This window comes from Tympanuchus pallidicinctus, unplaced genomic scaffold (assembly GCF_026119805.1).
Source record: "Tympanuchus pallidicinctus isolate F22 unplaced genomic scaffold, pur_lepc_1.0 scaffold177, whole genome shotgun sequence".
Taxonomy (NCBI): Eukaryota; Metazoa; Chordata; class Aves; order Galliformes; family Phasianidae; genus Tympanuchus; species Tympanuchus pallidicinctus.
This window is the reverse complement of record NW_026294696.1, coordinates 41,811-54,790: the sequence shown is the minus strand read 5'-3', so window position 1 is coordinate 54,790 and position 12,980 is coordinate 41,811. Positions and strand designations below refer to the sequence as shown.

The 12,980-nt window shown below is 66.2% G+C and overlaps 2 protein-coding genes across 2 annotated transcripts; one reads left to right on the top strand and one right to left on the bottom strand.

The window, feature by feature from the left end:
* Positions 1–1,935: 1,935 nt before the first annotated feature.
* Positions 1,936–3,143, top strand: LOC128078817 (formin-like protein 1). Its single transcript, XM_052679395.1, has 3 exons — positions 1,936–2,048; positions 2,358–2,617; positions 2,699–3,143. Exons 2-3 carry the CDS (start codon positions 2,492–2,494, stop codon positions 3,035–3,037), a joined length of 465 nt encoding a protein of 154 aa, XP_052535355.1. The 5' UTR covers positions 1,936–2,048; positions 2,358–2,491; the 3' UTR covers positions 3,038–3,143.
* On the bottom strand, positions 3,108–11,264 carry MARS1 (methionyl-tRNA synthetase 1). The gene is made up of 21 exons (XM_052679394.1): positions 11,120–11,264; positions 10,949–11,039; positions 10,785–10,863; positions 10,580–10,714; positions 10,416–10,491; positions 10,067–10,227; positions 9,888–9,997; positions 8,529–8,645; positions 7,399–7,602; positions 6,606–6,807; positions 6,273–6,347; positions 6,009–6,179; positions 5,840–5,935; positions 5,644–5,761; positions 4,792–5,005; positions 4,581–4,712; positions 4,372–4,476; positions 4,112–4,295; positions 3,971–4,042; positions 3,361–3,459; positions 3,108–3,280 (listed from the first exon to the last, which is right to left on the bottom strand). The coding sequence occupies exons 1-21, from the start codon at positions 11,220–11,222 to the stop codon at positions 3,158–3,160; spliced, it is 2,667 nt and encodes an 888-aa protein (XP_052535354.1). The 5' UTR covers positions 11,223–11,264; the 3' UTR covers positions 3,108–3,157.
* Between the last annotated feature and the right edge of the window lie 1,716 nt (positions 11,265–12,980).

Below are 12,980 nucleotides of genomic sequence, written 5' to 3'. Positions count from 1 at the left end.
AAGGGAAACCCTGCTATGTTCTTAAGAAGGGGAGAAGAGAAGAGCGGGAAGCACCGGGGCTGCAGTGCAGGAGGGCATCGAGGACGGGTTGATCCCAGTGCCAGGCGTTGTGGAGGATGGGGGCAGCCTGAGCCGTGCAGCGTTGGCAGCAGGAGGGGATTTTCTTGAAGTCGGGGCTGCGGAGCTCCGGTGCTTCGGCCTTCGTGGGTCAGACTGCAGGCGCTGTGTTTGGATTTTTTTACCTTTTTAGCGACTGCCAGCTGCGAATCTGATCTTCATTTCAGGAGCGCCGGACGTCCAACACTGACAGCACCAAAGCCTGGGTGCCAGGGGGCGGCACAGGGGGGACCGGCGCCACCTCCTGCAAGGCAGGGTGGGAGCTGCAGCACCGCAGGGTCCCCTTTAACAAGGAGGGTTTAATAAGGAGTTGTTTAATGAGATGCGATGTTTAATGAGGCGCCTGTGCGTGCATTCAAGCTCACGGCACGCAATAGAAGCTTCTGTTCTGTGCTGAGTCCAATTGCCGCAGGTAAACCTGGATCCTATTTGCCTTCTTCAACCTGTATGAGGACCTGTGGACTCCAGCAGGGCACGGAGGGCTCTGAGCAGCTTCCGTCGGGTCGGCAGCACCGCCTCGTATCCTCGGGAAGCCCGGAGCTCCGTCTCAGGTTCCCTCGTTGTTCCCGGGGCTCAGGATCCAGCAGCGATTTCATAACCCAAATATTTCACCCTGCTGGGCTCCCTGTGATCGAACTCGCAGCCGTTAAACCCTACGAGGTTTAGTAGCTGATCGCCCCCCCGCGCAAACCTGCTGCGCTTCGGTAGCTTCCTTTCCCAGCGCCTCCCCCACCGCAACTCGGATCCTGAGAAGACGGGGGCGATTTTGAACCCTTGCGGAAGCCCGAAGGGGATCCTCCCGCCCAAAGGCAAAGCGGAGCTGATGCTCCGGACTCAGCAGGCAAAAGGCGGCGACTTTTAGGTGCAGAGGGCAGCCCTGCCGATTCCCCTGACCGCCGAGCAGCAGCGCCTGCAGGTTGGCCGCCGGCGGTACGAAGCCTCCGCTGCTCCACTGCCAGCCCTTCAGCCTTGCGCCACCCCGCAGCTCCTCCTTTGTCGGGATGGGCGCGCTGTGCTCTGCTCCGCTCCACCACCACCCCCAGCGTCTGAAAACGGTCGATTCTGGGCCGGATTCCTTTCCTACCTTCAAATTTGAGCGGGTGATGATTGCTGAGATCCGGCTGAGCTCCGCGCTTCATTCCGCGTCCTATCGGCGCTGCGTTCTCAGCCCTTCCTTGGGTTTCTCCTACCCTCACTCCAGGCTGAACTCCGTCGCTCTGCCTGGGATCCCGGCCCCCTTGTCTGCCTTAAGCATCCAGCAAGCTCTGAGCAACGCTGCCCCTTCTTAAACAACTTGAAAGCAATGCGTTCTGCATCAGCTACATCGCATTCACAACCAGAACCCCAACCAGATTCCCAACCCCAACCGGAACCCCAAGAAGAACCCGAACCAGAACCCCAACCGGAACCCCAACCCCAAGTGGACGCACGGCTCAGCCCGCACGCATTGCGGCGCACAGATGAGCGCTCGCTCAAACTCCGCTCAGAGGGGCGGAGGGAGGCAAGGGGGAGAGGGGGTGGGTTGGGGCGGTGCTCACGGGTGGCTGCGGGGCGGAGCGGGGCGGTGGGCTCCGACCTCACAGGAGCCCCGACGGAGCGCACCGCCCCCCCTTCCCCCTCTTGATGCGGGGCGGCGTTCGGGACAGCGCCCCCTACCGGCGGGGAGGCCCGCGCTTGCCGACCCTTGCATCACCCTCCAGTTCGCCCCGCCCCTCCTCTCTCATTGGCTCACTGCTCCGTGACGTCATTACATGGCGGGACGCTGATTGGCCGAAGCTGACGTAGCGTCGTTTCGCGCGAAGGTTATAAAAGGGGAGCGCTGCGGAGGGGGCGGCGCAGAAGCGGCTGAACGGCGGAGGACGATGCAAGGGAGGATGAACGGAGCGCAGCGGGAGAGGCCGGGCTGCGGGGAGCCGGGACCGGGCAGGAAGGTATGGGGGCCTCCGGGGGGTCTCGAGGGGATTTTCCTTCGGGCGTGGGGCCTCCGGGCGTTGGGCTCCCGGGGGGGAGGTTTCTGTGGCGGGGCTCCGGAGCGGGGGGCGTCCTGGCGGGGGGGGAGGGGCTCCAAAGGGGTGCGGTCCTGGGGGGGCTTCCGGGGTGGGAGGCGTCCGGGGGAGAGGGAGGCGTCCGGGGTTGGATTCCCGTTGGGCTCTCGGGGGAGGAGGGGGGCGCCGGGACCCCCCGCTCTGTGCCGCGGATGGGGACCCGCCCGGCTCGTGTGACCCCGCTCTGCCCCGCAGGCATCCAGAAGGAAGAGCGTCCTCGTAGGGCAGCACACGTGAGAGCTGCGGGTAGCGGGGGGGGCACAGCTCCGTTCTGCTTCAACCCCCCCTCCGTCGCTGCGTCCCAACATCCCCGGGATTCCCGTTGACCGATGGCGGCCGCCGGGGAGCCGCCCTCCGACGAGCCGCCCGCGTGGTTCCTGGAGCTGCAGGAGCTGCAGGAGCTGCTGATGGCAGCGGAGCCCCTCGAGCCCCCCGCCCCCGGGGGGGCGCAGCAGGTGAGCAGCGCGGGGCCCGCCGGGAACGGGGCGAGCGGACGGACGGAGCCCCGTCACCGCTTCCCCCGTGCGTCCCCGCAGGAAGAAGAGCCGGCCCCGCTCTGGGCTGCGGGGGACCCGGCGCGCCGCGAGCCGGACGAGACGCTGAGCGCCGAGCTGCTGCAGCTCCTGGGAGCGGACGGCGCGGCTCCCGAGCCCCCCCAGCCCCACCGGAACCCCCCCGGAGAGGCGGAAGGGCGGCCCGTGGGGCGCGGGGCGAAACGGAAGCGCGCGGGGGGGGAGCAGCAGAGCGAGCAGCGGCTGCGGCAGCTGAGCGCCCACAACGAGCGGCTCCGGGCTGAGGTCGGGCGGCTGAGCGCCGAGGTGCAGCGCATGCGGGCGGCCCTCATCGAGCGCGTCCTCAGCCTGCGCCGCGCTTAGGGGGCGGAGGGGGCGGCCCGGCCCTTGGGGGGCAGCGCCGCGGCACGGACCGAGGGCTTCAGCAGCGCTGTACGGCATCTGCGTTTTATTACACGCGTGGCACGGCGCCGTCCCGCTCTGTTATTTCTTCCCCGCGTTCTGAGCCAGCGCCAGCTCCCGTTTCAGGGCCAGCAGTTTTCCCACCTCGCCGTCGGTGCGCGCTCTGTCCGCCCCGCTCGCCTTCAGCTGCCGCACGCAGTCGCCCTGGGCAAGAGAGGGGTGAGAGGGGAGGGGGGTGTTTTGGGGGGCGGTGGGGCTGCTTGCAGCCTCCTCCCCACGCTCACCTGCTGGGCCACCTGCTCCGTCAGCTCCTGGATGCGGCTGGGGTCGGTGGGAGCCGCGCCTGGCGCCGAGGGGGGGTCTGACTGCTGGGGGGGTTTTGCCTGAGGAATGGGAGAGAGAAAGAGAAAGATGGGGCTGCGTCCCGTGCTGCGCGATGAGGATGGAGCTGTGGTGGATGAGCAGTGCTGGGGGAACCCGGGGCTGGAGGGGGAGAAAGAAGAGAAAGAGAAGAGGTGCCGAGGCAGGAGAACTATGGGGGGGTCTGGGGAAGTAGGGTGGGAAGAAGAAGAACCAGAAGAGGCAGAGGGGGGAGGTGCCGTGGCAGAGGAGCATTGCTGGGGGGGGAGAAGAGACAGAGGGACGAAGAGCTGCAATGGCAGGGGATGAAGAAGCGCCGGGGTGGATGAATTAATGCAACCGGGGGAGTGTGAAAGGGAGGGAAGGAGGACCAGGAGAGGCCGAGTGCAGAGCAGCACTACTGGGGGCCTTTGGGCTGGGAAAGAAGGGTAAGAAAACAGGAGAAGCAGAGGGATGAGGAGCTGCTGGGGGGCTGGAAGGGGAAACGTGAGAGGCGGGAGGACGAGGTGCCACGGCCAAACGGCCCCCACTCACCTGCCCCCCCCCGAAGCGCTTGCGGAGGGCGTCGATGCGCTCACTCTCCAGCTTCTGGAAGAGCGGACTCACCTGGGGGCAACGAGAAGCTGAGCGCTGGGGGCCCCCCATCGCCCCCCGCCCCCCCTGCTGCCCCCTTACCGTGCCCACGCGGTGGCCGGGGGGCAGCGTGCAGGTGAAGACGTGGCTGAGCACCGAGCGCTCCGGGGGCAGGCAGAGCTGAGCCTCGATGGCCGCGCCGACGGCCGGCATGTAGGGCTGCACCAGGACGGCCAGCAGCGCCGCCACGTTCACCGCCACGCCGGTCACGGTGCCGGCACGCTGCCTGCGGGACGCGAGGCTGACATGGGCGCCGAGTCCCGGCCCCACGCCCCCCCCCCGATGCTCTGCCCCCCCTTCACCTGTCCTCCTCGCCGCCCTTGATGCGCTTCCAGGGCTCGTTCACCTGGATGTATTGGTTGCCGTGGCGGGAGATGTTGAGGACGCAGCGCAGGGCGTCGCGGATGCTGGGGGGGGGACAGACAGAAGGGGGGACAGACAGAAGGGGTCAGCGGGTGCCGGGGGGGCGCCCGCCCCCCTCCCATCCCGAGCCCGGCCCCCGGCCACGCACCGGACCGCCTCCAGCAGCCGGTGGTACTGCCGCAGCTCCGCGGTGACGCGAGCCAGGAGCCGGTGGTCATCCGGCGTCAGCGCCATGGGGGGCACCGCGCCGCCGAAGAACTTGCAGACAAACATCCCGGCTCTGCGGACAGAGGGACGGACGGAGCGGTGTGACGGCAGCCCAGGGGCGGACGCTCGGCCCCCCGCTGCCTCCCTCCCACCTGTTGATGAAGTTGCCCAGGTTGTTCAGCAGCTCCGAGTTGTTCTTCAGCATGAGGTCGCTCCAGGAGAAGGCGCTGTCCTGGCCCTCGGGCCGCACGTACAGCAGGTAGAAGCGCCAGACGTCGGCGGCGATGCCCGTGTCCTTGGCCATGTCCCCAAACACCCCCACGCCGCGGCTCTTGGAGAACTTCCCGTCCTCGTAGTTCAGGTACTCTGGGGGGGGAGGCAGGGAACGGCCCCACGGGGCGTCAGAGCCCCACGTTATGGTCCCACAGAGCAGTCCGTCCCACGGCATGGTCGCAGCCCCACGGAACCCTTACAGCCCCACAGAGTGGCCGTGGCCCTCGGTCACAGCCCCACAGCATCGTCGCGGCCCCACAGAGCGGGCACAGCCCCATAGAGAGGGCACAACAACCACAGAGCCATCGCAGCCCCATAGAGAGGGCACAGCCCCACAGAGCGGGCACAGCCCCATACAGAGGGCACAGCCCCACAGCATCGTCACAGCCCCATAGAGAGGGCACAGCCCCACAGAGCGGGCACAGCCCCATACAGAGGGCACAGCCCCACAGCATGGTTACAGCCCCACAGCATCGTCACAGCCCCATAGAGAGGGCACAACAACCACAGAGCCATCGCAGCCCCACTGAACCATTACAGCCCTACAGACCAGTCGCAGCAGCCACACAACAGTCACAGCCCTACAGAACCATCGTGGAGCCATCGCAGCCCCACAGCGCTCAGAGGCCCCCACTCACAGCCCCACAGGGCGCTCAGAGCTCCTGCTCACGGCCCCCCCATACAACCCCAGCCCCATTCCAGACATGGGAGCCCCCCGACCCCCCCAGCACCTGTGGCAATGAGGTGGTTCACCAGCGTGTAATTGTCATCGGCGCCCAGCAGCGAGCAGGGGAACACAACGCTGTGGAAAGGCACGTTGTCCTTGGCCATGAAGTTGTACAGCTCCACCTGAGGGGGACGCGGGTCAGCAAAGCCCCCACCGCCCCCCATCCCCTCCCTCCCCCCCCCCCTGCTTTGCCCCCCCACCTGCTGCGGGTTCTTCCACCAGCGCTCCCAGTGCTCCGTGTAGTTGGCAGTGATGGACAGGTAGCCGATGGGGGCGTCGAACCACACGTAGAACACCTGCGTGGGGATGGGGGGCGACGCGCTCGGTGCAGGGCCCCTGCTGGCACCGAATCGCCCTGACGGCACCCACCTTGTCCCGGAAGCCGTCCAGAGGCACAGGCGTCCCCCACTGCAGGTCCCGCGTGATGCAGCGCGGCCGCAGCCCATCGCGGATCCAGGAGCGCGTGATGTAGCGCGCGTTGGCCGTCCAGTTCCCCGTAGCCCAGCACTTCTCCAGCCACGGCTGCAGCCGCTCCTCCAGCTGCAGGCAGCGCGCGGAAATGAGCAAAGCATGGGGCGCAGCTCTGCCCCCTTTGGCCCCGGGGGGAGGGAGGGGGAGGGGGGTAACACCCACCTTGGGCAGGTCAAGGAAGAGATGCCGGGTGGGCCGCACCACAGGGCTGCCACCGCACAGCTTGCAGCGAGGAGCCTGCCACCAAAGCACGGTTCAGATGTTGCCCAGCACAACGGCAGGCTGTGGGCAGAGCTGGAGAGCCCCGCTCCCCTTCAGCTCCCCTTCATCCCTCCTTTGGCTCCCTTTCAGCTCCCCTTCCCTTCATCCCTCCTTCAACTCCCCATTCCTCTTCCCTTCGACTCCCCTTCATCCCTCCTTCAGCTCCCCTTCCTCTTCCCTTTGGCTCCCCTTCCTCTTCCCTTCATCCCTCCTTCGGCTCCCCGTTCCTCTCACCTTCAGCTCCACGGCGTTGATCAACTTGCCGCATTTGTCGCACTGATCGCCGCGCGCCTCCTGGTAGGCGCAGAAGGGACAAACGCCCTCCACAAAGCGGTCGGCCAGGAAGCGCTGGCAGCCGGCGCAGTGCAGCTGCTGCACCGTGTCCTGCAGCACGAAGCCCCGCGCCTGCAGGCGCTGGAAGATGTCCTGTGAAATGCTGCGGGGTGACGGGAAGCAGTGAGGCGGTGGCAGCTGGGGGCGCTGAGAGCCCCGGGATGTTCCCATGTTCCCCCCCCCCAACCAAAAATGCTGAGCAAGGAGAGAAAGGAGCGAAAGGGGCTCAGGAAACCCTGCAGGAGGAGAAAGGAGCAAAAGCAGCAGCCGTCCTGCTGTGCCACAAAGCCCTGGGCACCTCCCCCCCCCAAAAAAAATCCTGTTTGAGAAACAAGGCAGCAGCAATCGGGTGCTGGAGAGCCCCAGGCCACCCCCCCCCCCCCCACCTGGGGAACGCTGCAGGAGAAAAGGAATGGGATGAGGGCAGTCAGAGGGCGCCTGAGAGCCTCCGCACAGCACGGCCTCCGGGAGGAGAGAAAAAGGAGTCAAGCAGTGGAAACGTGGTGGTGCCTGAGAGCCCCAAGCTGCCCCCCCGCTTCCACCCCCAAGAAAACCTTGTGGGGGGAGAGAAGAAGGAAGGAGGTGCTGGAGAGCCACCCCCAAGAAATCCAGTGGGGACAAAGCGAAAGGGGGGCAGAGCGGGGAGCTGCGGAGCCCCGGGCCGCCCCCAGCCGCGCCACTCGGCGGCGCTCACGCGGTTTGCTGCGGCGTGGTGGTGCGGCCGAAGCAGTCGAAGGAGATGCCGAACCAGCGGTAGATGTCGGCGTGCACGGCGTGGTATTTGTCGCAGATCTGCCGCGGCGTCAGCCCCTCCTCCAGCGCCTTGGTCTCGGTGGCCGTGCCGTACTCGTCCGTGCCGCACACGTACAGCGTGTTCCAGTTGCGCAGGCGGCAGAACCTGCAGGCGGCTGCGGGTCGGGGGGCAGCACTGGGCGGAACCCCCCCACCCCCAGCCAAACCCCCCCACCCTCAGCCAAACCCCTTCACCCCCAGCCAAATCCCTTCACCCCCAGCCAAAGCCCCTCACCCCCACCCCAGCCAAACCCCCCCCTTCACCCCCAGCCCCAGCCAAACCCCCCCCACCCCCAGCCAAACCCCTTCACCCCCAGCCAAACCCCCCCACCCTCAGCCAAACCCCTTCACCCCCAGCCAAATCCCTTCACCCCCAGCCAAACCCCTTCACCGTTCACCCCCAGCCAAACCCCTTCACCCCCAGCCAAACCCCTTCACCCCCAGCCTCAGCCAAACCCCCTCACCCCCACCCCAGCCAAACCCCTTCACCGTTCACCCCCAGCCAAACCCCTTCACCCCCAGCCAAGCCCCTTCACCCCCAGCCTCAGCCAAACCCCCTCACCCCCACCCCAGCCAAACCCCTTCACCCTTCACCCCCAGCCAAATCCCTTCACCCCCAGCCCCAGCCAAACCCCCTCACCCCCACCCCAGCCAAACCCCTTCACCCCCAGCCACATCCCTTCACCCCCAGCCCCAGCCAAACCCCCCCACCCCCAGCCAAACCCCTTCACCCCCAGCCACATCCCTTCACCCCCAGCCTCAGCCAAACCCCCTCACCCCCAGCCAAACCCCCTCACCCCCAGCCCCAGCCAAACCCCTTCACCCTTCACCCCCAGCCAAACCCCTTCACCCCCAGCCTCAGCCAAACCCCCTCACCCCCAGCCAAACCCCCTCACCCCCACCCCAGCCAAATCCCTTCACCCCCAGCCAAACCCCTTCACCCCCACCCCCAGCCAAACCCCCTCACCCCCACCCCAGCCAAACCCCCTCACCCCCAGCCAAACCCCCTCACCCCGACCCAAACCCCCTCACCTGGCAAAGGCGTCGGCGCTGAGGACGCAGCCGATGATGTTGCCCAGGTGGGGCACGTTGTTGACGTAGGGCAGGGCGCTGGTGATCAGCACGTTCCTCATGCCCTCCACCGGCAACCTGTGCCACACAGAGCCTTCAGACCAAACTACTGTTGTACGAGGGGGAGAAGCTGCCCGGCCAGTCTCATCTCTGAGCCGTGAGTGGGCAGGGGAAAGGCTGCCGTGCGGTCTGTCTATCTGTCTGTCTATCCAGACTTCAGCAAGGCCTCTGACGCCGCCTCCTGCAGCAGCAGCAGCCCGTGGTGAGGACAGGCGCGCTCCTGGCCGGTAAGGACCTGGCTGCAGGAATGGCACCCAGACACCCAGTGGCACCCAGTGGCACCCAGACAGTGGTGGTGAATGGAGCCAAACCCAGCTGGCCACCAGTGGTTCCCCAGGGGTCGGCGCTGGGGCTTCCTCTGCAAGGTCTTTTTGATGACCTGCACGAGGGCACTGAGCGCGCCCTCAGCAAGTGTGCAGGCGACACCAAGTTGGCTGGAAGTGTGGATCTGCCTGGGGGTAGCGAGGCCCTGCAGAGGGATCTGGACAGGCTGGATGGCTGGGCTGAAGCCAGTGGGATGAGTTACAACAGGGCCAAGTGTCCCGTCCTGCATTTTGGGCACAACAGCCCCACGCAGCGCTGCAGGCTTGGGGTGAGCGGCTGGACGACTGAAGAGGAAGGGAGCTGGGATGCTGGATGGTGCTCAGCTGAACAGGAGCCAGCGGTGAGCAGGGGGCCAAGAGGGCCAACAGCATCCTGGCCTGCGTTAGAAACAGTTGGGCAGCAGGAGCAGGGAGGGAATCGTCCCCTGCGCTCAGCTCTGGTGAGGCCGCACCTCGAGTGCTGTGCCCAGTTTTGGGCCCCTCACTACAGGAAAGACATCGAGGCCCTGCAGCGAGTTCCAAGAGGGGCAACAAAGCTGGTGAGGGGTCTGGAGCACAAGGCTGATGAGGGGCGGCTGAAGGAGCCGGGCTGTTCAGTCTGGAGGAGGCTCAGGAGAGCCTGAAGGGAGGCTGCAGTGAGCTGGGGGTCGGCCTCTCCTCTCGTGTAAGAGGACGAGAGGGAATGGCTTCAAGCTGCGCCAGGGGGGATTGAGGCTGGACATCAGGAAACAGCACTTTTCTGGAGCAGCGGCCAGGGAGGTGCTGGAGTCACCGACCCCAGAGGTGTTCAGGGAACGGCTGGGCTTTGTGTTGAGGGACGTGGTTTAGGGAGAGCTACTGGTTACAGGTGGCTGGTTGGACTGGGTGATCTCCAAAGTCTTTTCTAACCTCGGTGATTCGGTGATTCTGCGCGTCCCCCCCCCACAGCCGCACTCACACGGGCTTTGGAGGCCTCCAGGGTTTGGGCAGCGCAGCAGCACCGCGATTCCAGGCGTCCACAGCCGCTGCCACGTCCTCCTCCGTCAGCGCCTGCTCCGACGCGTCGTCCTGCAGGGGGGACGGCTGAGCACTGGAGGGGGGCGGGGGGCGCACGGTGCTCCCACCCCAGGCCCGCACCTCGCAGCCTGCGGCCGTGTCCGGCGGTGGGTGCAGCGGGGGCAGCTTCTGCAGGCAGGCCACAAATTGCTGCAGGCGCTGTGGCAGCAGCACGGTGTCGGCAGCGCTCCTGCACGCCTCTGAGAGCGTCATGCTCCGGAACCAGCTCTGCAGCGGCTCGGCTGTCAGGGAAAGGGGGGACACGAAGCAGCACGATGGCAACCCAGAGACACCCGGTTCACGTCCTCCCCCATAAAATCCTGCAGAAGGGAGAAAGCGGGACCCGCGATCCCGCAGCCCCGCGGCTCCCAGCCCAGCAGCCCTCCGGGAGGCCGGGGAGCGCAGAGGAGCGGCCTCACCCAGCTCTTACCCACGGGCACGGCTTCATCTCGGAGCACAGGGAACAGCGTGCCCCACACCACCACGTCCGCCACCGACTCGGTGTCCTGCAGCATAAAGGAGCGGAGCTGTGCCCCGAGGCGGCCCCGGCCCCACGCCGCACCCCCCACAAACGCACGGGAACGGCCCCCTCACCCCGGCCAGGTACGCCGTGCCTCTCCTGGCCAAGCTCCTCTCGATGTGGCCCAGCGCTCCTCCCAGCGTCGCCGCCGCCTCCGCGCCCGTCCTGCCGTGCACCAGGCGGGCGTACAGGGCCGCCAGAGCGGCGGGCTGCGGGCAGACGGGGGGTCACGGCCGGCTCGCACAGCGGCCACCGCCCCGCCCGCCGCCCGGCCCCCACCTGCAGCTCGGTGGCCTCCCACTCCAGCCATTGCGCGGTCAGGTCGGTGGGCTGCTCGCCGCGCCGCAGGAAGAAATACCTGCGGGACAGAGGGAAGGAGACGGGGAGCGGCGGGGGGCGGGGGGCGGACGGAAGGACGGAAGGACGGACGGCCCCGCACTCACTGACAGATGGCGTTGGGGGAGAAGAGCACCGCGCCGCTCTCCAGCCGCAGGGCGGGGGCCCACGGGGGGCGCAGCGGGGACGGCGGCGGCTCTGCGGGACGGGGAGCTCGTCAGGGGAGGGCGACCGCGGAGGCCCCCGCCCCCCAACGCGGCCCCGGCGGAAGGCCTCACCTCCGGGCTCGGCCCAGCAGAGCTCTACCGGAGCGGCGGCGCATCGAGCGGCCGCCACCACCTTCAGCGCCGCCGGGCTGCCGGGCGCCACCCGCAGCTGCATGGCCACGAGATGATGAAACCGGAAGCGCACAGCTGGGGCGGCACGCGAGTTCTCGCGGGACGAGCCGTCGTAAGGCGCTCACCTGGCGGAGCTCTCGCGAGATGAGTTCTTGGCACCACTCACTTCCGGCGTTTCCATGGTTACTCACGCGCGGTGTGACGTCATAGGAATGCGCCGCGCTCTGCGGCCGTCCGCGGCGGGGGTGGGGGGGTACTGGGGAGTATGGGGGTGGAACGGGGGGGGGGGAGGGAGACCCCGCGGGTGGGGGCGATGGGGGCCTCGGGGCGGGGAGCTTCTACGCACCCACCCCACGGTTCAGGAGCTTTCAGGACCTTCCGTTCCCAGAGAAAGGGGGAGGGAGCGGGAAAAGGGAAGAAGAACGAGAAAAAAAGAGTGAGAATGGGTGAGGAAAGGGAAGAAAAGAAAATGCATCGCAGAATCACAGCATCGCAGAACTGTAGGGGTTGGAAGGGAGCTGCAGAGCTCATGGAGTCCAACCCCCTGCCAAAGCCGTTCCTACAGCAGGGCGCACAGCTCAGCATCCAGGCAGGTCTGGAACATCTGCAGAGCAGGAGACCCCAAACCTCCATGGGCAGCCTGTGCCAGTGAACGGTGGGACCCATAGAGACACATTGGGACCCATAGAGACATGTTGAGACCCATAGAGACACGTTGGGACCCATAGAGACACATTGGGATCCATAGAGACACGTTGGGACCCATAGAGACAGGTTGAGACCCATAGAGACACATTGGGACCCATAGAGACCCATTGGGACCCATAGAGACACGTTGGGACCCATAGAGACACGTTGGGACCCATAGAGACACATTGGGACCCATAGAGACACATTGGGACCCACAGACTCCCCCCCTCCCTGTTCCATCGCTCCTCCCCTCACTGCACAGCCATTCCTTCGCACATTGCTGCACAACTTCCTGTGCTCCATTTCCGGCCGTTTCCCTTCCTCCTGTCTCCACTCCTCACTGAACAGAGTCCATCCTCGCCATGCTGACCCCCACACCTCAGATATTTACAGACCTGGATCAGGTCCCCTCTCAGTCTTCCTTTCTCCATGCTGAACAGCCCCAGTTCACTCAGCCTTTCCCCATAGCAGAGATGCTCCAGGCCGCTCTCCATCTCTGTGCCCCTCCGCTGGACTCTTCCCAAGAGCTCCCTGTCTGTTTGGTGCTGGGCAGCCCAGAACTGGACGCAGTGCTGCAGGTGAGGCCTCAGCAGGGCAGAGCAGAGGGGGAGCATCGCCTCCCTCCACCTGCTGGCCACGCTCTGTGCAATGCAGCCCAGGACGCCGTTGGCCTTTTGGCCACGAGGGCACTGCTGGCTCATGGCGACCTGCCGTCCACCAGGACACCCAGGTCCCTCTGCGCACAGCTCCCCTCCGGCAGCTCATCCCCAACCTGTACTGGTGAATAGGTGCAGCAAACTGCCTTCCCTGTGCTCCTCTGCCTGACTCACGGCTCGCCTCAGGTGATCACTCAGAGGTTCAGGCCGTGACTTAGCAGATCCCATACGCACACCTCAACATTTCCTGAATGCCTCCAGGGAATCTGACTGCAGTCCCTCCCTGGGCAGCCTGTCCAGGGCCCAGCCGCTCTTTTGGAGGAGTTTTTCCTAACGTCCAACCTGAAAGAACTCTTGTTGCTCTCAAGGTTCTTTCGTTTCTTCACAAAGCTGCTTCATCTTCATCTGGCAGGGAGCACGTGAAGGAGCGACGAGATGTGGTTTAGTAGCTTGTG

What these genes read in the sequence shown, in the direction of transcription:
- LOC128078817 (XM_052679395.1), top strand. Translation starts at nt 2,492, where the DNA reads ATGGCGGCCGCCGGGGAGCCGCCCTCCGACGAGCCGCCCGCGTGGTTC. An exon ending in CCCCCGGGGGGGCGCAGCAG is followed by an intron (nt 2,618 to 2,698) that starts GTGAGCAGCGCG and finishes GCGTCCCCGCAG; the next exon opens with GAAGAAGAGCCGGCCCCGCT.
- MARS1 (XM_052679394.1), bottom strand. Translation starts at nt 11,222, where the DNA reads ATGCAGCTGCGGGTGGCGCCCGGCAGCCCGGCGGCGCTGAAGGTGGTG. An exon ending in GGGAGGCCACCGAGCTGCAG is followed by an intron (nt 10,715 to 10,784) that starts GTGGGGGCCGGG and finishes GTCTGCCCGCAG; the next exon opens with CCCGCCGCTCTGGCGGCCCT. An exon ending in AGATGAAGCCGTGCCCGTGG is followed by an intron (nt 10,228 to 10,415) that starts GTAAGAGCTGGG and finishes TTTCCCTGACAG; the next exon opens with CCGAGCCGCTGCAGAGCTGG.